At 45.8% G+C, this 24,309-nt stretch overlaps 2 protein-coding genes across 14 annotated transcripts; one reads left to right on the forward strand and one right to left on the reverse strand.

Annotated features, from left to right (window-relative positions):
• Nucleotides 1-2,542: 2,542 nt before the first annotated feature.
• On the forward strand, nucleotides 2,543-5,570 carry M6PR (mannose-6-phosphate receptor, cation dependent). 2 transcript variants are annotated; one of them, XM_054387667.1, is made up of 6 exons: nucleotides 2,543-2,715; nucleotides 2,920-3,092; nucleotides 3,176-3,285; nucleotides 3,484-3,614; nucleotides 4,160-4,286; nucleotides 5,285-5,570. In XM_054387667.1, exons 1-6 carry the CDS (start codon nucleotides 2,543-2,545, stop codon nucleotides 5,405-5,407), a joined length of 837 nt encoding a protein of 278 aa, XP_054243642.1. In that variant the 3' UTR covers nucleotides 5,408-5,570. The 2 variants fall into 2 exon arrangements, with proteins under 2 accessions (XP_054243642.1, XP_054243651.1); XM_054387676.1 differs by having other exon boundaries at nucleotides 2,582-2,744; nucleotides 2,952-3,092.
• Nucleotides 5,571-10,233: 4,663 nt separating this feature from the next.
• Nucleotides 10,234-23,976, reverse strand: PHC1 (polyhomeotic homolog 1). 12 transcript variants are annotated; one of them, XM_054387627.1, is made up of 16 exons: nucleotides 23,863-23,976; nucleotides 23,156-23,266; nucleotides 22,152-22,229; nucleotides 20,634-20,783; nucleotides 19,595-19,750; nucleotides 17,989-18,487; nucleotides 17,469-17,697; nucleotides 17,358-17,386; nucleotides 16,946-17,040; nucleotides 14,719-14,866; nucleotides 14,401-14,609; nucleotides 13,709-13,823; nucleotides 12,312-12,420; nucleotides 11,558-11,708; nucleotides 10,761-10,992; nucleotides 10,234-10,388 (listed from the first exon to the last, which is right to left on the reverse strand). In XM_054387627.1, the coding sequence occupies exons 1-16, from the start codon at nucleotides 23,974-23,976 to the stop codon at nucleotides 10,234-10,236; spliced, it is 2,580 nt and encodes an 859-aa protein (XP_054243602.1). The 12 variants fall into 12 exon arrangements, with proteins under 12 accessions (XP_054243602.1, XP_054243594.1, XP_054243586.1 ...); XM_054387619.1 differs by having other exon boundaries at nucleotides 16,946-17,058; XM_054387611.1 differs by having other exon boundaries at nucleotides 16,946-17,097.
• Between the last annotated feature and the right edge of the window lie 333 nt (nucleotides 23,977-24,309).

The following is a 24,309-nucleotide window of genomic DNA, read 5'->3' on the forward strand; positions in this document are numbered from 1 at the left end:
AGAAAAGCGAGGAGTAGAGGGGTTTTTACGCCTCGTTTCACCGCCTATTGGAGGGAGTAGCGGCAGGAGGAGGGGTTTTGGGCCACCATCTCCGTCCTCATAGGCTCCTAAAGCCCGCCCCTTTCCAGCACCGCTTCTGATTTGCTAGCGGGCACGACAGTCACTGAGAGCGCCGCTTCTGCTACGCTCTTCCTGCTTCCGGTTCGTGGAGTGGGTGAAGGAAGCCGGTCGGGACCACGGAGGGGGCTGCTGTAGGCCGGCGCCGTTCCCGGTCCCCGGGCCGCCCCGCCGCCGCTGAGCGCGCAGCATGCGATGCCCCTGAGCGGCGGATTGCTCTTCCGTAGGTTTGGCCGTGCCCGGTGGGGGGACGCCAGACGAGTCCGGTGCGGCAGCAGGTGGGGGCTGTTGGAGGCGGCAGGTTGGGCTTCGGTCGGCGGGGCGAAGGGGCTACAGTGAGAGGTGATGCTCTGGTGGAGAGGAGGGAGGCTCAGGGGCCATCGTTGGGGTGAAACCGCGGTCTGCGGTGGGCGGGCTGCTCGCTCCCTGTGCTGGGCAGGGGGAGGCTGCCTTCGGGGCTGTCACCTGGAGGAGCTACCGGCCAACTTCAGCCTGTGTGCGGGGCAGGCGTTTGCCACTAAGTCGTGCCGAGAAGCTGTGGCTAGCACGACGAGCAGGTTCTGCTTTTGGTATTACAAGAGGTGAATCACGAGTTCTTGTGTCACAGGCTCATTTCGGCATTTTTAACCTCGTATTTGCATCTAGCTTCGGAGCTGGAGCAGCAGCTGCAAGCTGTAGGCTGTCACAGTGGACCCCGCAGATCTTGGCGGGTAATTGCCGGATTCAGCAAAACAGGCAATAGCAGGCTGTCTGTCCAGCTGCAGTTGCCGGGCTGTTGTTTCTCTTCTCCTATCATCTGCAGCTTTCATAGAATAGTTTTGACTGAAAAAAAGTTTTAATATCAAGTTCAACCATTCTGTAACTACCAAGTCTGGTGCTTAACCATGCCCCTCAGCACCACATCTCTGTGTCTTTTAGACACCTTTGGGGATGGGGTATCAACCACCTCCCTAGGCAGCCTGTTCCAGTGTTTGAGAACCCTTTCAGTGAATAATTTTCTTCTAATAATCAACCTAAACCTCCCCTGAGGCAACCAGAAGTCATTTCCTCTTATCCTATCACTTGTTACTAGGAAGAGATCAACACCCACCTTGCTCCAACGTTCTTTTGAGTAGCTGTAGAGAGTGAGAATGTTTCCACTCAGCCTCCTTTTCTCCAGACTAAACAACCACAGTTCCCTTAGCTGTGAGGGTCTTTACAAGACCTCTTCTCCAGACCCTTCACCAGCTTTGTTGCCAGTCTCTGGACTCTCTCCAGTATCTCAATGTTCTTGTAGTGAGGGTCCCAAAACTGAACACAGGACTCAAGGTGTGGCCTCACCAGTGCTGAGCACAGGAGGACAATCACTTCCCTGGTCCTGCTGGTCACACTATTCCTGATACAGGCCAGGGTGCTGTTGGCCTTTTTGGCCACCTGGGCACACTAGTGGCTTACATGTATTGAAACCTATAACAAGAGCATTTCTTCACTGGTGCAATCATTGAGTGTTTCATACAGAATTTCTAGCCTGAACCTGAGAAGCCAAATCTACATTTCATCATTATATTCATTACTGCTTCTTTGACTGATTCTAAGTGATAGGATGAGAGGAACTGGCCTCAAGTTGCACCATAGGAGGTTTAGATTGGACAACAGAAAAAAACCTTCTTCACTAAAGTGGTTCTCAAACACTTGCTAGGGAGGTGGTTGAATTCTGACCCTTTGAGGTGTTTCAAAGATGCAGAGATGTGGTGCTGAGGGACATGGATTAGCATCAGGCTTTGTAGAGTTAGATGATGGTTGGACACGATGATCTTAGAGGTCTTTTCCAACACCAGTGATTCTATGACTCTCTACTATGTCTCAATTTCCTTCTTCACCCATGGAAACAGAAGAAAACTGTTCTGTGAAGCTGCAGCTTAGCAGTATCAGATCTGTTTTCAGATCTTCAGCTAAAGTAGTACTAGAAAGATAACATCACTGTTAAGATTAAGGTGCTTGAACAAACAGAGCCTGACTAATCAGTGGCTCTTCCCTGCAAGCTCCTCACATGAGAGCTGCAAAGAGGATTGATAATTTTCTGCTGAGTGATTTCTCAGTGTGATATGATAACAAACAATGGCTTATTCCCAAAACTTACTCCAGCACTTGGCTTGATGGGCTCTGTTCTGCCTAAATCAATGCTAATTAATGTGCTCAGCAGCAAAAGTTTTTATGGTCCCAAGGCAAAATTTGAAAGAGAATCTCAAATTGGACCAGTGAATTGTCTTTGACATGCAAGAGATTCAGACTGAGTTTCTTTTGGGAGCTGTGAGATGTTCCTAGTTTTGATTTCTCATTTCTTGCAGTCAGGAGTGAGGAGGTGGCCAATCATTGACTTCTTGACCCTGAAGTTAGTTTGCAAAGGGGCTGAAACATTTAATCCTCTGTGTTTTCTGTGTCTAGGATGTCATCACCATGCCATCCCTCTGCTGTGCTGCTTGTCTTTATGGCCCTTGCTGTTGGTGTGGGGGCTGAACAGCTGAAAGAGAGGAGCTGTGATGTGATTGGTGATGAGAGCAGTGAGTCACAAATGGAAAGAGCACTGCTGAAGAAACTAGAGCCCCTGAGCCAAATCAGGTACAATACAACACCCTGCAGGTCTCAGGGCTATGCAGTGCCTCCCCTTAGGCTAGAGAGAGGGGAAGATTTGGAAACAGACTGCAGAATGGGTTCCCCTGGTAGTATAGGCTGTGACTTGGCTTCCAGGTCTTGCCTACCTGCTGCTGTGAGCCTTGTTCTTTGTGATCGTACAGTCCATTTGTTCTGTCCTTTCTGCTGCAGATTTAACGTGACGGTGGAGAAAGGCAAAACAGAAAATTACATCTACCATTTCAGGGTGTGCAGGGAGGTCAACAGCACCCTGCGTGATTTTGGTGGCCTAGTGCAGACAGACAGACAGAGTGGAAAGACCACTGTCATAGGAAGAATCAATGAAACCCAGGTCTTCAATGGAAGTAAGATTGCACTTCTCTTACTCAGTATCTGTCTTTCTTCTGCTGATTTGGATTCACAGCCTATGTTATTTCTCTCTTGGCAGGTGACTGGATCATGCTGATTTATAAAGGAGGTGATTCATATGGCAGGCACTGCAGTGGTGAGAAGAGAAGAGCTGTGATAATGATTTCTTGCAAGCGGGGAGTTACAGCGGTGAGTGACACATGAGGTGGAGAGAAGCAGGATGCTAGCAGTCAAACAGCTGTTTGTAAGCAGAAAGGCTTACAGGAGGCAGAAAGGTTTCCTTCCATCCTCTAGAGGATGGAGTCCTTTGCCTTGACTGTCTTCTGGTGAAATTGAGCATTGCCTGGGTATCTTTTTCACATGACTTAACCTTTTCCCAAATTGCAGAGTTCATTCAGCATTATTTCAGAAGAGCGTGAAAAGGAGCAGGAGTGTTTCTACCTCTTTGAGATGGACAGCAGTGTGGCTTGTCCAGCTGAGGATTCCCACCTCAGTGTTGGCTCTATTCTACTGATCATGTGAGTCATTGGAAAAGCTCCTTGTGCCTGACCCAGAATCTCCAGTGCCATTTAGAAACACAGCAAATGCTGTACTAGAGTATCCACACCCAGTTAGATGTGACTGTGTCTCTGAGCATTTTGGATAAAAGCTCTTGCTCAAGGCATGATGCTGCAGAGCTGCTCTGTTCCCTCTAGACATCCTCCTTCAAAATTTCCAGACAGGTGTGCTGAAGCACAGATGTGACTTCCTAAAATTGTACAACAGCTCTTTGCCAGAGCTGGGAATTCAGACCAGGAGTCTTGACTCATTTTCCGTGTTTGTGCTTTGAGGCACTACTTCATGCTGCTGAAAGATTTGTACTGGCAGATCAATGTTTTGGGACCCTTTCTGATATGGTGTCTGTAGCTCTGTTCTTGAGTGGTGTTTATCTGCTTGCTCTAATACCAGTATGAAGCAGGCAGCTGGCTCAGAAGAGGTCATCTATAGGATTTCCTTAGCATTGATACTCAGTTGTTTTATTATTTTTTTTAATTTATTTTATTTTTAACATTGTGCCCTCCAGATTTGCTTCACTGATTGCAGTCTACATCATTGGTGGCTTCCTCTACCAACGCCTTGTAGTGGGAGCAAAGGGTATGGAGCAGTTTCCTCACTTTGCCTTCTGGCAAGATCTAGGCAATTTGGTGGCGGTGAGTGAAAATCCCTGTACATTCCCAACTTGGGCAGACCTTGGGTAGACCTACCAGCAAGGTAGTGTACCTTGAGGCAGAAGAAGAGGATAGCTGTTTTAATTTTCTTGAGTACTCTTATTTTAGAATCCTTGCTGGCATTTATTTCCTACAAATATCTTGCAACTACTACACAACAAACTAGAACACATGCTGAAGACTGAAATGCTTGTGTCCATCTCCCTGAAACCCTTCTGTGATCACTTTAGGTAGAGCCATTTATCTTGAATGCTAATATCAGCTTGATGTTGCTGCATACTGTAAATCAGTATGCCTAGAGCTTTCAACACTACATAGCATGTTTCTATGTGTGCTTCTCTTGTCAAGACAAGCTTTGGGGACCGATCTCAGCACAGGGATAGGCATAATTCCTTAGCCAAGGAGAAATCACAGGATCAGAGAAGTGTTTGTTCCCCTGTACTTAGCACTGGTGAGGCCACACCTTGAGTACTGGATTCAGTTTTGGGGTCATCACTACAAAAAAGACATTAAGGTGCTGGTGAAGGGTTTGGAGAATGGATCTTCTGAGGAGTGATTGAGGGAACTGGGATTGTTTAGTCTGGAGGAAAGGATGCTGAGGAGAGACTTGCTCTCTACAACCTACTTGAAAGGAGGTTGTAGTGAATTGGATGTTGGTCTCTTCTCCCTAGGAAGAAGTCATAGGACAAGAGGAAATAGCCTCATGTTGGGTATTAGAAGAACCTTCTTCACTGAAGGGGTTCTCAAAAACTGCAACTGGCTGAATCCCCATCCCTGGAGGTATTTTCAAAGATGCAGAGATGTGGTGCTGAGTGACATAGGTTAGCACCAGAGTGGTAGAACTAGAGAATGGTTGGACTGAGTGATCTTTAAAGGTCTTTTCCAACTGAAATGGTTCTATGATTCTAAGCTGGTTTTTGCTGTAGATGCTGAGCCAGGTGCATACAGTCTGATCCCAGTGCAATATCCTTTGCTTGTAGGATGGCTGTGACTTTGTCTGCAGATCTAAGCCTCGAAATGCACCAGCTGCATACCGTGGTGTGGGTGATGACCAGCTGGGTGAGGAGTCCGAAGAACGGGATGACCACTTGCTACCAATGTGATGATAAGCTTTCAACACTGAGTTTTTTTTCTCCCCACTTCTCCCAGTGCTTGTTTAGCCAGGTGCCTCCCAGCCAGTTCTCCTTATCTCACTTCTGATTTTCTTTATGCTATTTGCTTTCACTGTCTCTGGTGTGTGAAGTCCCATGGATGCCTCTGGGTGTAAAGAGCACCAGTGCCTGATGGCATGTCTTATGAATATAATGTTATTTGATTTTTTTTTTTTTTTTTTTAATGCAGCAGAGCTGGAGTGGGGGCAAGTGTTGAGAGTCGAGTAGAAGACAGTAAGAAAGCAATATGAGCATTCAGCACTGAGCAAGAATAGGAGCTGAATCACTGAAGGGCAAAAACACCATGGGTGGGTATAGGAAAGGGAAGGGAAAGGGTTAAACCAGCTGATGCTGTAGGAAGGATCTATTGTGATTTTTTTTTTTTTTTTTCTCCCCCCCTCTCTAGGGGTTACAGGATTTGTAAGACACTGGAATTACTTTTCTTTGAATGAACTTTCAGCTTCTCTAGCTTCTGCACTGTTAGGCACCATTTCTGCCAGCATAACCTGCACAGTGCTCTATGTCAGACTCTGCGAGGGTGGAAAAGTCATTAGCACCTCTGCAGTCTTTTCTTTTCCTAATGGCTATATACCAGTTTTCCTTCAGTAACTGTAAAGGGATGCTTGCTGTCCTCTCAGACTGGAGAGGAGCAATGCTAAAAAAACAAAACAAAAAAACCCATAGGAATTAAATGCAGCTTGACTTTCTAGTTCAGTCAAAATACTGCCTCAATCTTCTCCATTGCTGAGAAACAAAAGGAAATGATGTCCTGCTGAGTAAAGGAAACATTTACTGAAACAGACATCAAGGCAAAATGAAGACAGGCAGCTGCCACTTGAATTGTTACATGCTTCCTGAGATGACTACCCACACAGCTCACTTGCTGTCAGCTTTCTGATTTTTTTCCTCTCCAAAAGTCCCCTTTTTGGTAGGTTTTCTCATGTAGCTACCAGAATTATTTTTTTCCTATAAGAAAGGAACCATAGAAGCAGAGGATAATGCTTTATACTTGCACTGACAGGTCAGCTCTCCTGTATCACTGTCCCCTTAGGTGTGGTGCAGACTAGTTCCACGCCCTTTGCAGATGGTACTTGCATACTGCTACTGGCTGGGCGTGAGGGAGGCCTTCTCCTAGGGCCCTGGTGGAAAGCAGGTACAGCTGGGTTGCAAGACTTCATTGGAACCTTCAGGAACCTGGTACCCTCTTTCCCAATTGCTTTTATTTAAGGGACTAGATGAAGCAATCCTAGTTTGTCCTGTTGTGAATTGCCCTCTCTTAAGGGCAGAGACTGTGAACAAGCAAGCCACTACTGCAGCAGAGTACAGACAAACTTTGTATGTTCTTAATACTGCTAAAGCAGTCTGAACTGATAGAGGGGGGAAAGGGTGGCCCTGCTTTCTTGTCTAGACTTGGAGTGGGCAAACAATTCATGCTTTCTTATCATAGAAGGGTAGTGGGGGTTGGAAGGGACCTCTGGAGATAAGACTCCAATCCTCCTGCCAAAGCAGGATTACCTAGGGCAGGTCACACAGGAACACATCCAAACAGGTCTTGAAAGTCTCCAGAGGAGACTCCACAACCTCTCTGGGCAGCCTGTTCTAGTGCTCTGTGACCCTCACAGTGAAGAAGTTTTTTCCTCATGTTGAGGTGAAACTTCTTGTGTTCCAGTTTGTATCCTTTGCCCCTTGTCCTATCACAGGGCACCACTGAAAAGAGACTGGCCCCTTCTTCTTGACACCCACCCTTTAGATATTTGCAAACATTAGTAAGATGCCCTCAGTCTTCTCCAGAGTAAACTGCCCCAGGTTTCTCAGCCTTTCTTCATAATACAGATTTAGTCGTCTTTGCAGCCCTGTGTTGGACTTCTATATCCCTGTTCCTCTTGAACTGGGGAGTCCAAAACCGGACACAATACTCCAGATGTGGTCTCACTAGGGCAGAGTAGAATGGGAGAACCTCCCTTGACCTTCCAGACACTTCTTAATGCACCCCAGGATACCATTGGCCTTCTTGGCCATAAGGACACATTGCTGTCCCATGGATAACTTACTGCCTACCAAGACTCCAAGGTCCTTCTCCATGGAGCTGCTTTCCAGCAGGTCAACCCCTAATCTGTACGGGTGCATGGTGTTCCTCCCCAGGTGCAAGACCCTACCCTTATTCTTGTTGAACCTCATTAGGTTCCCTTTTGCTCAGCTCTCTAGTCTGTCCAGATCTTGCTGAATGGCCACACAGCCTTCCAGGGTATCTTTTTTCTGTTACAGTCTCAATCTTCCTCCTAACAGAGGAAATCCTATGGGAAGTTGCCAAGTCTGTTACTGTTTTCATGGTGATGATTAAGGTAATTTTTTTGGTACAAAACACATAACTTTCAAAAATAAAATTACAAGAAACCTGGTGAAGCATTGTGCTGAGGGAAGGGGAGCTTTCCTTGGTGTCAGAGACTCTTATTTACCCAAAGGTGAAGGGTCCTTCGTGTGTGGTGCCTTGTGCCTGAACTATTTCTAAAACAGATCTCTTCTTTGCCAGTGCATGGGTTTTTTGCTATGACCTTGTATCACTCCAGTTCCCTTAGCACAGAAGAGGGTTATATACCCATCTTTCAAAACTGAAACTTGAAAGGGTCAGGTAGTTATGGATGGGAAGTTTCCTATGTTGTGTATTTCTCTGCAACAATAAAAATCAAAAGTAGCTTTTTGATGAAGGCTGTACTTCTCAAACACTTAATGTTCAGGCTGGGGAGAAGGGGATTAAAAAGCAGCCAGACGTGTGCAAAGCCTGAACAATTTTGGGGTTTTGTTTTTGTTAGGTTTCTGAGGTTTGGGCTTTTTGTGGTGGTTTGGTTTTGTTTTGTTGGTTGTTCTTTTTTAATTATGGAAACTGAACACGAAATGAAGAAGCCTTCCCATTTTGACTGAACTAAAATTTCATCCTCAGAAGTAGCTAGTAATAACCCTATGCTGCTAAGGTACGCTGTTGAAGCCAAACAGAAGTTTTATCACACCTAGTCTGCTAAGGACAAAGTGGTTTAAAGGACAGCCTTCCTCTGCTGATTGCTTCCCTGCCCTCAAATTGTATTATCAGGGCATAGGCAGCTTCCTTTGGGCCTATTTTCACTTCAGAACCCTTCTTTCACAAGAACAAGAATGTCATTCTCTAGTACAGCTAAGACTAGGAAGCTGCTGCCATATTTAATCATCTAAACACCCTGCCTCCTTTTTTTTGCTAACACAGGTCAATAAAGAGCCCATTCCAAAGCTCTCTAATGTTCTCCTACCTATGCTGTGAAGCCTTTTCCCATGCCACTACAGGTTTGCTGCAACAGTAGATGCTTTACACACAGAACAGTCTTTACATTTCACTGAAATATTATTCACATGAAACTTCAGAAATCAGAGAAGCTGATACATGGTTTATAAAATCACTTTCTTGAGTATTTGGCTGTAGGAGGCACTTACCTCTTCATGCCTACATAATTTCTTCAGGATTTTTTTTTTGCCTGCTTGTTAATGCGGCAGAGGTGCTTTTGAAAGGGAACTCCTGCCCAAGTTTCCACCTTTACTAAGCTGGTAACAAAACTTCAGGATCCCACCTTTGGTTCTTAAATTCAAACCTGGAGGGGCTGAAAGGAATGGACTCAGCCTATAACATTATTCTACCCCTTAGAAAGAAGGAATAGCATTAAAGGATTAGTATTCAGTTGTTGGAGGGTATGTTTTTGTTTTGTAGTTTTGTCTGAGGAAGAGAAATACTTGTTTTATACAACACAAACAAAATAATAAAAAATGGAGCCTGAGGCAGGCAATACAATCCTGCCAGCTTCACTTTTGTCCCATAAGCTCTCCTGAGAATAATGAAGACAGACACAAAAATACAAACTGATAAAGGAACATCAACACCCCTGCCCCCAGACAACCCAAAAGCAAAACCCCATCCAATTTTATGAAGAGCCTTAGTGCTCATGGAGACTGCTTTGGATTTGTAAATTATGCCCTAGCACAATAGGGAGACAAACCTAGTGCTGCAGGGTTCCCTCATGTAAGACAAGCCCACTCCCCTTTGATTTTCCATCACTTTGTCATAAGTACTCAAATTCTCTTCTGGCTGGTTCAGAGAGGAGCATGAGTGAATAGCTGCCACAACACTTTGTCTTCACTCTGCATCTCTACAGGAAAAAGTAAAGCTAAGGCAGCTCCCATTGCCATGGGCCTTCAAGTTTGGTATGCATGCTGGAATGGCTATTACACCCACTTAATGAGCAGCCTAGTTAAGAGTGGAAGAGCAGCAGCCCTTTTGCTCAACTCTTGTTTGTTCACCTCTGTCACTTGGAATTTACTAGTTCCCCTTCTTAAATGCTCCAAGCACACAGCTGCTTCAACTGCCCCTGTGGGACTGGCTCTTCCTGTGCCTCAAGTTCTGGCACAGTGACATTCAAAATGAAGATCTAGCAGGCCTGCTGTAGCAAAAAAAGGGGCAAAGACAGTTCCCTTTCAGAAGTCTGCTAAGTCAGAAAGAGGTCCCCATAAGAATGTGTTACATGGAGAGACATATTCAAAATTAAGAAGGAAAGATATTTCAAAGCCCCAGGTGGGAGTTTTCCTCCCCCTTGTAGCACCATTACGAGACCAAGACATGGGCTTGTGCATGGCAGTTCAAATCAGAGAACCTTCTCATTCTTGTATGCAAGGCCACAGGGGACTGTCCCATTCTTCCCTGCCCCAGAAGGATGCTCTGCCCTGGGGTCAAAGCAAAAGTGAGACGTCTGGCTTTGGAGCTATTAAGTCTCTTTGAGGACATTGATCTTGGCACAGATCTTAAGAGCTGGTCCCAGCTTGATGTTCATGGCACTCATGAGGTGTTCTTCCTTCAGAAGCAACAGGGCCTGGCCATCGATTTCCTGTGAACGAAACTCCTCAGCAATCTCCTGGCACCCTGTGAAACAAAAAGTCAACAAACCAGCACTGAGAAACAGGTGTGTCCTGGTCACTCCCTTCATTCCCATTCTTTGAGCCTCTGGCAGATACAAAAACCAAGCTAGGAATCTAACCAACCCCACACTCCATAGTCTGCCTGAGGACACAGGCTACTTGAGAAATACAAGTATACAATACAATAAATAAAAAATAAATACAATACAATAAATACAATACTTGAGAAATACATCTGTATGATCTACTCCAACTCAGAAACATACAGAAGTACAACAGAAGCAGTAGGCACCACTGACATCTCTTTTCAGAAGGAGCCAACAAATTTCCCCATGCTACTGGATGACACAAGTGCAGGAGAAGATCTTAATTTCACCTTGCAGCGATGCAATAAACTCATACACTTCCTCCACACTCCAACGACTAGGATTACTGGACAGGAAGACTGGGTTGATGCCATGTAGATCTGGGGTAGGTGGAGCCATACTAGAGTTTGCCAGGTCCCTCTCTCCATGCCCAGCCCTTACTGACAAGGGTCCTGGAGATGTAGGGGACAAAGCTTCATCATAGCTGGAGTTATCAGAGCCTCGACTTGAGTCTTCCTGGCCCTACAAGACCATAGGAACGGAAGAAAACAAAATATGTTTTATAAAGCAATTCACAATTACTAGGTGCAAAACAAGACACTGGAAACAGCCAAAGTTGTCCCAACTGGGACAACTGTCTCAAGCCGTTGATCCAGGGAAAGCTGACACATGAGCTCCCTGATACCAAAAAGGGAAGACTTCATTCTTGCCTCCCTTCCTCCTCCTTCTCCCTATCCTCTCCCAGTCCATTCCTCTTCCCTAAATCAGTACTGGAGCTCATTCTATTCTTCTATAAACTGATTCCAATCGTTCATGTGGAAGAACATTAATTAAATAGGAAAAATGGATTGTTTTTCACCAAGGCTGTCATACTGATCTTGCTTCCTGAGACCTTCAAGATACACATACAAACGTGAATCCCATTTCTGCAGATGATGAGCCATTAGAACTGCTCACTGTGCCCTGTGTAGCAACTGTGTCAGTGTGTGCTTAGCGCATCCTGTACAACTCCATCCACTGTTGCAATCCAGCAGTGACAACTTTTACATGGAGACTTGTCTTGAGGCAGGCAGGACTGTGCCCTTACCCTGTGGCGCTTGCCCTGCATCTTTGTTCGTGCCATTTCTGAGCTGCTGCGTCGTGATCCCCGCCGGCGCACACGAGCATAGTTAGCTTCCTGGAATTCCTTCATCTTCTTTCTCTGCAGCCGAAACTGATGGCTACAGCTGACATTGTACCTCGAGAAGCAAAGCAGCAGTTAGGAAACAGCAACTACCTAAAACTAGTGCTTACTGCTTCCTCTAGATGGGGATAAAACTCCTCTTTACTATCAGGTTCATTCCTTCTCCTCCTTGGAAGGAATCAGTTCAGGCTTCTGACACAAGCAATATTTGGAAACCAGAGGCTTGATCTAACATCTGAAGGGCCAATTAAGTCATTCCCCTAAGGGAAAAAAGACCCATAACAAGCACCCTGCTAGTAGCTGGAGGCAGCAATGACTAGTGTACCTTCCTACCATTTTTTTTAACCCAGTAGGAACCCCTTATGTCTTTTGTCTAGTACCAATGCAAGCAGACAATTACAAATCTGCATTTGTTTAGTCAGTTAAACATACATTTGAAGGGAAGGCTTTTTGAGGCCCAGAATTTCCCCCTTTTGTTCCCCCCATTTTCTGAGCAAGTCAGAAATCCTCCACACCCCATCCACCTCTCCAGACCTAGAAGCATTCTCATTGAGGGATCAGATGCACTGATGTGTTGTATAATGCCTGGAAAAGGGGTACATGCATAGTTCCAGAGAATGTATAGTCAGAGAAAAGGAAGATTATGTCTTGTTAATACCTTTTAGAACAGGTCATGGAACAAAACCTCTTGGAGCCACGGAACTGGGTTGCTGGGGCATACTTCCCACAGTATTCACACTTCAACAAGTTTGCCTTCTTATCAAGCTCTAGTGAGATACAGAGATACACACCAGTTGACCTGAACTGAAGCAAATCACACACGATTCCCCATTCCACAACTCTTCTTCTGAGCAAACAGCTTTCAAGTGCTATTCTTTACTGAATCTACTAAGCAGTGAGCTTTGAGGAAAAAGCTGAGAACAGAGGCAGAAGCTCCACTAATTAGGGCTCCTGGATAGTGAACAGAGCAGTTGATTTCTCCTTGTCAGTACCATTTTGCTGAACAAGCGAAAAATAGCAGATTTCTCATATCCTACAAGGCTGTGGAAGAATCTGCACTCTCTGCTATGTCCACACATCCTTCAGTCATTAGAGACAGGTACAGTTCAGATTCTTCTGCTTACTGCTCACATAGAATCACTGAGTAACTATCTAATTCCACCAAGTCTGGTGCTAAACCATGTCCCTCAGCACCATATCTCTGCAGCTTTTAAACACCTCCAGTGATGTGGATTCAACTACCTCCAGTGGGGATCCTGTTCAAGAACCCTTTCAGTCAAGAAGCTTCTTCCAATATCCAATCTAAATCTCCCCTGGTGCAATTTGAAGCCATTTCCTCCTGTCTGTCTTGTCCTATCTCTTCTGTCCTAGGCAGCTCATTACAACCTCCTTTCAGGTAAGTTACAGAGAGTGAAACGGTCTCCACTCAGCCTGCTTTTGTCCAAACTAAACAACCCCAGTTACCTCAGCTGCTCCTCACAAGACCTGTTCTCCAGACCCTTCACCAGCTTCATCACCCTTCTCTGGACCCACTCCAGCACCTCAATGTCTTTCTTGTAGGGAGGGCCCCAAACTAAACCCAGTACTCAAGGTGTGTTCTCACCAGTGCTGAGTACAGGGGGACAATCACTTCCCCGTTCCTGCTGGTTACACTGTTCTGATACAAGACAGGATGCTGTTTGCCTTCTTGGCTACCTGGGCACACCTTGTCTCATGTTCAGCTGGCTGTCAATCAACAACCCCAGGTCTTTTTCTGCTGGGTAGCTTTCAGTCACTCTGACCCAAGCCTGGAGCATTGCATGGGGTTGATGTGACCCAAGTACAGGACCCAGCATTGGGCCTTGTCAAATAGGGTATGTTAGATCATATTAACAACAAAGTATTGTCTTCTGGCACTCAAGAAAAGGAGATCAAAGATCCACAGTTTGAGTCTCTAAAGAGTTAGCAGAAAGGGAGGAAAATATACAAGCCCATAAGGTATAAAGTTAGTAACACAGTAGGAGACATCGAAAACTTTCAGTAACGCTAGCTAGGCCTCCTGGTGCTGCAACTCACCCATGGAAGCACTGTCTCCTCCTGGAGAATTGCTGGAAAGGTTTTCACTCTGGCCTGAAAGAGCTTCTCCCTGCAGTGGTTTCTCAGATTCTTTCAGCAACTGGGAGCAACCCACCTGGACAGGAAGAGAAAGAATTGGACTCATCAGTGAAGTATTTTGTGTGTCTAGCACCTTCTGCAGGGCTGCTCACACCTTACCACAGCTCAGAATAATCCCTCTGCCTACTAGGGAAGGAGAGATGCTGAATAGTTATTACTCCTTCCTGACTTGCAGGCTTGGTGGCTCATTCAAAGGTCAAAGTACTATCTGTCTTCGAATATCCTGCAATTCCATGTAACTGCATTTCCCCTTATTTGCTTTAACTTCACTTATTCATTGTCCAAACTGCAGTGCATCTTTCCTTCACTAAAAACAAGAGAAAAGAACCTTACAATTCCTGCATAAATAATTGCTTTCAAGACTACTGCAGAAAACAATTCCCATTACACTTGTTTTATTCCTTCCAACTCATTAGCACCACCACTTAATGTCTTGCTTCTTGCACAACATCTCCCTCCTTTCCCTTCCTCTTTATTGTTTGCATCTCAGGCTAAAAAATGTGGACATGGAATATGGGAAAAGAAAGTGTGTCGAAAGATGGAAGCCCTCCCTCATCCCTACATGGTCTTTCCCCACTGCAGAGAATCCCTACTGGAAAAGGCTCTGCTCCTTCCTGGATGACGAAGCCTTCAATGATGTGTGTGAGGATCTGGGGCTTCACAATGGCTTGCGGGGGTTTGGAATCTCCCATCTGACGTGACACTATTGCCAGGTTTGGAGTGGGAGTACAGGTAGGGGTGACTGATGCTCCTTCACTTGAGGTGGTATTTGGGGTTGCAATAGCAGCAGGATCAGATTTATCTGCAGAGTTAGAAGCACAGGAGTCAGTTACTTTTGCTCCATCTACTTGCAATGGAATATGAGATCAGATCATTAGCATACACAAGCAGAGCTCTCCTTTGTACCTTACCTCCAAGGCCGCTCTTATCCTCCATGTTTTTGGGGCTGTCTGTTAGAGGAGAAGACCTGGCAGGCAGGACTGCAGTGACACTGGGAGACTCATCCTTCTCCTCCTCTGACTCTGCCTTGCGTTTTACCCCTAAGGTCTGAGACTTGCCCTGTGTAAATAAAAAGGAAAATGTAAGCAGAGAGAGGAGCTCCAAAGCAAAGAACAAAACAGATTAAAGGTAAAAGAAAGATGCATCCTGCTCCATCACTTTCATCCCAATTCCTTCTGGAGATACGTCTAGCTCCTACACAGTACTGACTTCTACTTAGGCATATTTGCCTAGCAAGGAGCAAAACTTCAGAAGACTCACTACCACACCACTATGACTAGGAGCTAGTGTCCCAATTAATTTTGATACACTGATATAATATCAAGATGCTGTGTGAATCTCAAAAGATTATTCCAGGAAAAAAGAAATGGAATAGCAGTCAATCCATCAGTTTCCAAAAAGGCTTTCAGCTAAATCAGATCAATGAGGGCCAGTCAAGAGAGTAGGAAACACATGCTAGATGACAGCAGAATTGTCTTCCCCCCTCTAAAAGTCAGACAAGTCCTGTGACATCTTCCTGAAGAAGCAGCCAGAATTTACAGAAAGTCTCATCAGCTGGTTAAGGATATCTAAGCTAGCAAAGTGCACTTGTCCCAGGAAGTTATGCATGCCCTAGTATGGATCATGTCAGTGGAACATGAACCATCTCTGTTTTCTGCTTCATAGCCTGTTGCCAGGGAATGTGGCTGGTACCACACAAGGGGTCTCTGACCTGGAAGTATCCACACCTAGTGAGAAGGGAGTTGTCTTCATGGCCCCCTCAGCTCTCCTCTCTCATGAGAGACAAAAAGGCTAGGTATTGTTTGTACTGGGTTTATGTGGAAAGGTTTTGGTAGCAGGGGGGTCTGCAAGGGTGAATTTTATGACAAGACACCTCCCATGTCCAATAGAGCTAGTTTCAGTTGGTTACAAGACAGACCTGCCACTGGACAAAGCTGAGACCATCAGTGACATTGATAGTACCTCTGTAATAACATAGTTAAGAGAGGGCAGAAAATACTGCGCAACAGCAGCTATGAGAGAGGACTGAGATTGTGTGAGAGAAAGAACTCTGCAGACAACAAAGTCAGTGAAGGAGGAGGAGGACATGCTCCAAGCATCTGAGCAGAGATTCCCCTGCAGCTCATGGAGGCTAACAGATCAGATATCCACCTGCAGCCCATGGAGGTTAACAGCAGATCAGATATCCACCTGCAGCCCATGGAAGACCCCATACCAAAGGTGAATATTCTCTGAAGGAAGCTGTGACGACCCTGGAGAACCAGCCCACGTTGGAGCAGGCTCCTGGCAAGATCTGTGGCCCTGCAGAAGAAGCTCATGTTGGGGACCCATGGTGAAACAGTGCTCCTGAAAGACCACCCTGTGGATAGGACATGAACTGCCCCAGCATGGGTCCTTCCCACAGACTGGAGCTCTTCACAAACTGCTCCAGTGTGGGAAGAACTACAGCCTGTGGGAAGGACCCGCATTGGAGAAGTTTGTTAAGGACTGTATCCCATTAGAGAGGTCCCATGCTGCATGAGGAAAGAGCAGCAGGAACAAAACTTTGAGATGACCACAACCCCCATTCCCCATTCTCCTGCACTGCTCAGTAGGAGGAGGTAGAAAAGCCTAGAGGGAAGTTGAGCTCATGAAGGAGGTGAGATGTTTTTCAGATTTGTACTTATTTCTCAGTATCCTACTCTTATTAACGGGCAATAAATTAATTTTTCTAAATTGAGTTTGTTTTGGTTATGATGGTAATTGGTAAGTGATCTCCCTGTCCTTGTCTCCACCAGTGAGATTTTTTCATTGTACTTTTTCTCCCTCTGCCCTGTTATAGATAGGGAGCAGCAGCAGCTTGGTGACCACCCGGAGGCCAGCCACGCTCACCCGCTCCATTGTTAAGTGCAATATTTAGTGTGTGAACACCTGCTCCATTTGGGGCAGCGGTTGAGTCTCACCTATTTTATTTCACGTGAGCTGTTGAATGATACTGTGGAACAGAAATGGTTTTAGTCAGTAACCCCACAGCTTGGACTGGAATTAAGGTTATTGAGAGGGAAAAATCTTCACATCGTGTTACCTAAACCCTTTACCCATCCAACCACACTGACCTGAGCCCAGACTGCTATTCTCAGTCTCAGTGGTATCACTTACTGGTAACTGGACAGACTGCATGTAGAATGCTGCTGGCATCTGAGACACAACTGGAGAAGAGGCTGGGCTCTTCACCATGTGGGATGTGCCTTGAACTTGTGCCAAATTCACCCCTGTAGTGAGAGAAGGAGCTTCCTGTGAGGAAGCTGGGGCTGAAGATGATGAGGGGGAAGCAGCATGAGCTTGGGAAACAGGTTGGACCACAGCTGGCATTCCCCGGGACGTCGGCACGGCTGCAGCAATCTGTGCCAAACCCAGTGCTTGGGCTTGGCCTGAGCCCTGCTGCCGAGTACCCACCACCTGTACTGGGATGTGTGGTGGAGGCTGCTGTGTTGCTGACATTTTGGCAGGCCCAAGCTGAGGTGGTTTGATAGCAGTGACCAGAGATTTTGACTGAATTGGAACTGGTGACTTGGTGGCTGGCTGGCAAGGACTGTCCTGCTGGAGCTGCACAGGCTGGGACTGCAACATAGGTTGCACCACAAGGGTCTGAGCCTGCTGCTGGTTTTGAGGTGAAGCTTGCTGCTGTGGAGCTTGAGCTTGCTGCTGATGTTGTGTCAGAGATGGTGCTTGCTGCTGTTGCTGCTGGGCCAACTGAAGATGGGTGGCTGTGTGGAGGAGCTGGGACTGGCGGTGCTGAAACTGCTGCTGGTGATGAATGGCGATCTGCTGCTGGATCACTACCTGCTTCTGCAAGTGGATCTGCTGCTGCTGCTGGATCAACGAGTGTGGCTGGATCTGTGTATATGTAGCTATATAAACACAGAGTTTGAAAAGGGACGAGCACAAAAGTTAGCACCAGTCAAGCTGGGAACAACAGCTACAAAACTCAGACAGCCACTGCACTGGTTTGAATCATTAAGCTCCAAAAGTACTGACAGCTTTACTGGTAGAGGACATGGGGGACTAAATCAGCTCCCACTAATAGAAAGAGATAATCCCTAGAGACAAGACTGGGAGGCATGTTTGAAAACACCACTGGGCTTTTTTCACTCTTGTGAAAGCCCAGTGGGCTCCAAAAGAAGGAACAGGTCTGCCCTTACCTGAGCTGATCAACGTCTGGCTGGGTGCTGGCGTTGCGGTCCTGGTCAGGTTCATGCCTACTGTTTGCTGTCCACCACTGTCCGTTTCACCCTTCTTTGTGGCTGCATTCTCTGTCTCAGTCTGGCTTCCCTGGCTAACAGTCACAGCCTGGGCAGCTGCTATTGGTAATGGCTGAACCACCCCTGTGCCTTTCCTTTGGCAGCTGCCAGGAGCACCTGCCGAAGAGGTCTGGGTCAATCCCGTTGAAGTCTGGCTCCCACCACTTGCCACCACACCCCCAGAAACACCATTGTTGCCTGCTGCTCCCTGACTCAAATTGAGGGACTGGCCCGCACTGACAGAAGAGGCCTGAGCCACTGCCAAGGTCTGGCCTGTGCTGGTGGACTGTGGCAAGCCTGAAGCCTGGGAGCTGCCGGGCAGAGCTGCCTTCTGAACAGAGCCTTGGAGCTGGGTATTAGTGGCTGAGGTCTGTTGGCTCCTCACCGCCAAGTTCTGCACCTAGAAACACATATACAAAACAGAATCTGTTTGCTTTATGTATGTTACTTGCTGGAATTTTGGCAGAGAACACATAAGCAGCACAGTCTACTGGGATGCAGGCTAAGTTGATACTTTAAGTCTCACATGGGCAGCTATCTAATGCTGCAGGGCAAAGCTCAGTTGCAGCCCTCCCCAGGAAACACATTATCCTCAACGCCTTCTGGCCCCATCTCTGATGGAAGTTAAAGATCTCCTGGCACTTTCTGAAGAGCACATGAAGACACTGTCATTCTCCAAGGCACAGTACAGCCTTCAGACCTGCCTGCTCTGCACTTGCATTGGTAGGACCCAGTTTAGCACAGATCTAAAGGTGCTGACCAGCCATTCCATTTCAATTTTTGTGCCACCTTGTCTTCTCCTCTCCCTGTGCAGGGCTTTCCGTTCAGCAGGCCCACATATTTACTCATGGCATGCAGCCCTTCTGATTTCATCAGTTCCTCTGCATTTTGATGCTGCCATCCTCTGTATTTACTCCTCCTCCAAATGCAGTGTTTTCTTCAAGTTTGATCATGGCTGACTTTCCTTCAAAGAAAGTGTTCCGGGACAAGAAAAAAGATGAAGTAACTGGAAGTCCCATGAATGACTAGGACAGGACAATGAAAATGGGAAGTAATGGCAGCTCCTTGACCTGGAGAATTATTTACAGATGGTAGATGAATGAAGCAGCTAAGACCTTGCGGCCTCTTTGGTCTTGGGCATTTTTACAACAACTCAACTGGGTTAAAGAACATCACCGCTGGCAAAGGCTCTTCATTGCAGAGTGACTGAAAACTGGACATAGAACTCAACAATTCTTTTCACACATGACACCAAGACACTGAAGACAGGACTGATCCAGTCTGTGGCTCAGCCCAGAAAATTTAAGCAAAAATTAATCCCATTGCTATAGAGGGAAAACACAAACATGAAAAAAGGTGGGCAAGAGAGAACAGAATCTTCTGCCTGCATAAGAAAACAGGTTGGTGATAAAATAAGAGCTAATCTGCAACAAAAAAGATGGCTGGAGACAAAGACCAGAGTGTGGGGTGATGGAGGAACAGGGGAAGGGGAGGGGATGTCACTGACCTGCTCTGTGTCTGCATGGACCCCAGGAGACTGAGTGGGTGGTACCTCCTGCTGGACAGCGGCCACAGCCCCGTTGGGCATCAGGATGAGTTGAGAGGCAAGAGGCACATTGCGGCCCAAGGTCCGGTTTACCTGCAACAGGTTGCCCAGCTGTGGCTGTTGAGGGAGGGTCAGGTGATGTGGAATGAAAGGAACGGAGGGGAAGAAAGACAGACAGCGAACCACAAGCAAACAGATTACAAAGCAACACTAGGCTGCAATGTCACACACTGCAAAACCCCCAACCCTCCCTGCACTGTAACATAACCCTCAGGAGGAGGAAACTGGGAACAGTTTCCTTGTGGAAATGAGCACTCTTCTATCAAACATGGGCCTGGGCCAACTCCCATAGACTGGCTAAAAGACTAAAGTATCACTGAACCTTCAGATGTTCAGGACTGGTTCAGAAACAGTGATAGAAGACATACATCCAAGACCAAGGTGGCTTGAAAAGAAATGGATTACAATCTGTGTCTAAAGTCAACTGAGGCACAGAAAATATTTTTCAAGTATGCAGCCAAACCCCATACTGACTACAGAGTCAAGCCTAGTGTTTTTCTATTTAGCAGCACATCAAAGAAACTGATTATGTTGATTTTTGTTTCTAGACGTACTTGAATTCTGACTTACATGCTGAGCTCAGCAGTGGTAGAAGAGAGTGATTTACTATTATATCTGATACACTGATATATTTCACATTTATGCTGTAGTGAGAAGTGCCAAGGGATCTTTAACAACTATACAGAGCAGAGACAAAAGTGGTTCTTAACCATCTCACCTGAGCCACACAATACAAATGATCTACGCTCAAAAGCTGAGCCCAAAGTCAAACTTGTGGTTTCATGGACAAGAGGTCTCCCCATTCCAATATAAGGTATAGTGCATCATCCTTAAAGCTAGAGTTAGTGCAAAGCTGTTGGTAATCCCAAGCAGTGAAACACTGAAGTGGCTAGGAAGTGGGGTTCATGGTCAGGCCACGTTTTGTGTACTCATCTCTTACCCGGAGATACATCTGGGCCTGTGACTGGTTGAGGGGAGGTGAGGTGGCATTCCCAAGGAGCACAGACTGCGTCAGGGTTGTGGCGCTGGGGGAACTCACACTCTGTGATCGACTGATCAGCTGAGCAGCTGATGTGGTGGCTAGGTTGATCTTAGAACAGAGAAAAGCCTCAAATCATATATGAAGAGACAAAGGCAAAGAAATAAGTACGAGTTCACTTAGTGAGTTACAGACAGAGCAGACAGTTTAGAGTTTTTTTCTGTATCCCACAGAGGACCAAGAAGAAAAAAGTTCTTGTCTTAGAGAGCTTCTCTTAGAGGCTATGGAATCTGAACTAGCCAAAGCTGTGGATGCTAACCTCATCTGTGTGCTGAGCCTGAGCATCACTGTTAGCATGCAACTGTAATAAAAGATCCAAAAGCAATACACACCTTTTCTCCAGCCTCTCAACTAAAGGAAAAAAAAAAAAGAAAGAGGCAATCTTTACTCTACCAAGTCATCTATTCTCTGGATGAATCCCAGTTCCTCAATAGTCACTACAAAATCAGATTTGCTGTCATTCAGCAAACTACTTGTCCTGGTTTTGACTGGGACAGAAATAATTTTTAATTCTTGGTAGCTAGAAAAGTGCTGTGGTTTGGATTCAGTCTAGGATTTGGTGTGAAAATAATGTTGATAATATACTGATGCCTTTATTTGTTGCTAATAAATCAAGGACTTCTCAGTTTCCCATGTCTTGCTAGTGGGCAAGTGCCCCAGAAGGTGGAAGGGAGTACAGCCAAAGCAACAGATCCAAACTGGCCAGTCAAATATTCCACATCATACAACACCATGCTCAGCTGAGCACAGGTTACTTGGGAAGCTGGAGCTTTCTCTTCCAGGATTACAGCTTCAGGATTTTCTCCTCAAGGATTACTATCCACAAATGAGCTGGGCCTTAGCTGGTGGGTGATGAACAATTGCATTATGCATTATTCATTTGTATATTCTATTATTACTATTATTATCATAATTATTTTATCAATTTAAATTATTAAATGATCCTTATCTCAACTCATGAGTTTTACTTTCTTTTTCCCACCAGGAGCAGGGAGGAATGAGCAAGCAGCTGCAAGGTGCCTAGTTGCTGACTGGGGTTAAACCACAATACTACTACTATGCCCAAGACAAAAACAAAACCAAAAAGCTTTCCCTTTCGAGATGCTCATGACTCCTTCGAAATCCTAATTCTTTTCTAATCCATGACAACACATTCCCAAGGCCTCAGCAAAGAGAGATCAGTGTCTGCCTTTCCAGCTAAGAGGCCTCTCCCACTTGGAAACCCTGGTCTCCTCAACCCCCTCCAAATATGACAGCACCCTAAATCCTCAAAGTTGTCTCCATCTTGTGGAACTTGCAGCATTCTCAGAAGCTGTGTTTCTCTGGCTGACCTGCCTTCCTGAAACACAAAGGGGAGAAAAAACAAGGCAGGGGGTAGGAGGGAGGTTTTGATATATATGTGAGGGAGCAGTTACTTACAGAGGCCTGAGTGGTGGTGGTCTGTTGCGGGGTGCTGGTGTTGGGGGAGCTGGCCTGTCTACTGGCTGCAATTGTAGCCTGCAAAAGAAATTAACAGAGAAATTAATACCTGGAACAAACTTTTCAATCCAGTCCAAATATTTGGTTTTGTCAGAACAGCTAGCCCCATCATCTTCCCTCATTTCTGAGAACAGGAGCACGATCTAACCACTACAAACGTCTGTCGTGCCCTACAGATCAGGTGCACCAACTCAGTAAGGTACCTCCTCTTCTCCAACCAGTTCAGTTCTATACACTGTGCAAGGCAGTGAACAACAGACCCTTGCAGGGATTTTGAGAACGACTACACCCAGGACTAACAGCCAAGGGCAACAGCTACTGATGGAGATAGTGTTGCACAGACATTGTATTCACGTCAGACATAATCCAAGTCTGATGAAACACGTGAGTTGTTAAAAATAACAAAAATCACTCAACAATTATGCATCATAAAGTATCTTGATTTGTATAAACATATCTCAAAGAAACACCCTCCTGGCTGGACAAGATCTACCCCATGCTCCTCTAGTTGGTAACTGGAAAAGAAAACATGGGCTTCTAAGTTTCAAGACAGAAAATTCAGATACCACCTGAAATTCCACTCACACAAGACCACATTTATTCTCAGAGAATTAACAATGCATAGTTCATTTTAATACAGTCTTTCAACACTAGCACTTCCACTGCTATCATCCATCATATATTTATGGAAAGTGCAGGTACTGCTCATAGCAAATTTCCTGATGGGGATGTCAATTTTATCTTCCCTTGATTTGTACCTGAAACCCAAATGCCTCTTTGTAGGCTTGTAGTTTACCAGCTGTTTGTATTAGCTTTAAACTAAGTGTTTAGGGACTTCTCGTTTCACCATGGATCAGGATGACCTCAGTTCACATGTCAATATATAAAGAGAGAATCTCTGGATCTCAGCAAACAATCTAATTCCTCTCCTTCTGGCAACTCACCTGCTGGACAGCAGCCAGGCTGTGAAGCTGAGCACTGTTAAGCTGCTGCTGGAGCATAAACTGGTGGAAGTACTGGGCTGCATTGGGCTGCCTCTGGAGTGCCTGCAGGGCCTAAAGAAAGAGGAAAACCCAATTGTCAAAAATAGCATGTCCTTGAAATGCAATTAGAGAGCAACAAAGAAATAAGTAAGAGCCATTGGGACCATTCCTAGACACACGGAAAAAAAGCAAAGTCATTAGATTGGCACATGAAAATATGTAGCACAGCTACCAGTTTGGTAACAGGCTGAATCACAGGTGTGTGGGCAGCAGGAAGCACACTTGCAAGACTTCAATAAACTTCAGGAATCTGGGGATGTGCTTGCTCAAGCAGACAACAAGCGTTGCAGTATAGCATGTATACGGGGGATATACGCTATACAGAGGAACTGGGATGAAAAAATTGAACTTGCTCTACAACAGCAGGCTAAAATCAGCCAGGATCAAATCTAAGAGGCTCCACACTGGAGCAGTGGCCTATAAAATGTGAAGCAGTGTCAGCCTATGGGAACTAGACACTTGGCCTAGCATAAGAATTTCTAAAACTCAACACATGGTAGATCCTCAAGCATGCTTCCACCTGAACACACAACTCAGAGGAACACCAAAGGACTCACCACCACTTTCTACTGATGCACATACCATTCAAGAACATAATCCTATCTCACCTGTACAGCCTGTCGCTCATAGAGAGACATCTGCGATATCTGAGGACGGGTGCTCCCTCCAGAACTGGAGCTCCCGCTGGTGGAGCTGGAATTCTGCTCACTTTCAGTCTCCATGGTGACTGATCTTCTTCAGGCTCCAGATCTACATCAAGAGAATTGGAAACTAAGTCAGGCTAGAGAAAGAACCAAACCATATTTCACTGCATTACACAGCTTTTTTACCAGAATATCTCAGTTCTAGGCTCCTTGCATAGCTCTTGCTACACCACAGGGAACTGGGTATGACAGGGTTCTGAAATCACCCAGAAATTATACTCATGTTTTAAATCTTTCATTACCACAGTCAGGAATGTAACATGCACATTCTCATATTTTTATTGCCATGCTACAGTTGGAAGCTGCAGTACCCTTAACTCTCATAAAGGCAGCAGAGTGAAGGAGCAGCTG

The sequence above is a fragment of the Indicator indicator genome, chromosome 1, assembly GCF_027791375.1.
Source record: "Indicator indicator isolate 239-I01 chromosome 1, UM_Iind_1.1, whole genome shotgun sequence".
Lineage (NCBI taxonomy): Eukaryota > Metazoa > Chordata > Aves > Piciformes > Indicatoridae > Indicator > Indicator indicator.

Bases quoted from the DNA above. Each gene is read 5' to 3' on its own strand.
- M6PR (XM_054387667.1), top strand. From the start codon at position 2,543: ATGTCATCACCATGCCATCCCTCTGCTGTGCTGCTTGTCTTTATGGCC. The intron at 2,716-2,919 runs GTACAATACAAC...TTTCTGCTGCAG, and splicing joins GAGCCCCTGAGCCAAATCAG to ATTTAACGTGACGGTGGAGA. The intron at 3,093-3,175 runs GTAAGATTGCAC...CTCTCTTGGCAG, and splicing joins AACCCAGGTCTTCAATGGAA to GTGACTGGATCATGCTGATT.
- PHC1 (XM_054387566.1), bottom strand. From the start codon at position 23,976: ATGGAGACTGAAAGTGAGCAGAATTCCAGCTCCACCAGCGGGAGCTCC. The intron at 17,698-17,988 runs GTAAGGGCAGAC...GTGTTTATATAG, and splicing joins CCAGACGTTGATCAGCTCAG to CTACATATACACAGATCCAG. The intron at 11,709-12,311 runs GTATTAACAAGA...TTGCTTCTCGAG, and splicing joins TCCATGACCTGTTCTAAAAG to GTACAATGTCAGCTGTAGCC.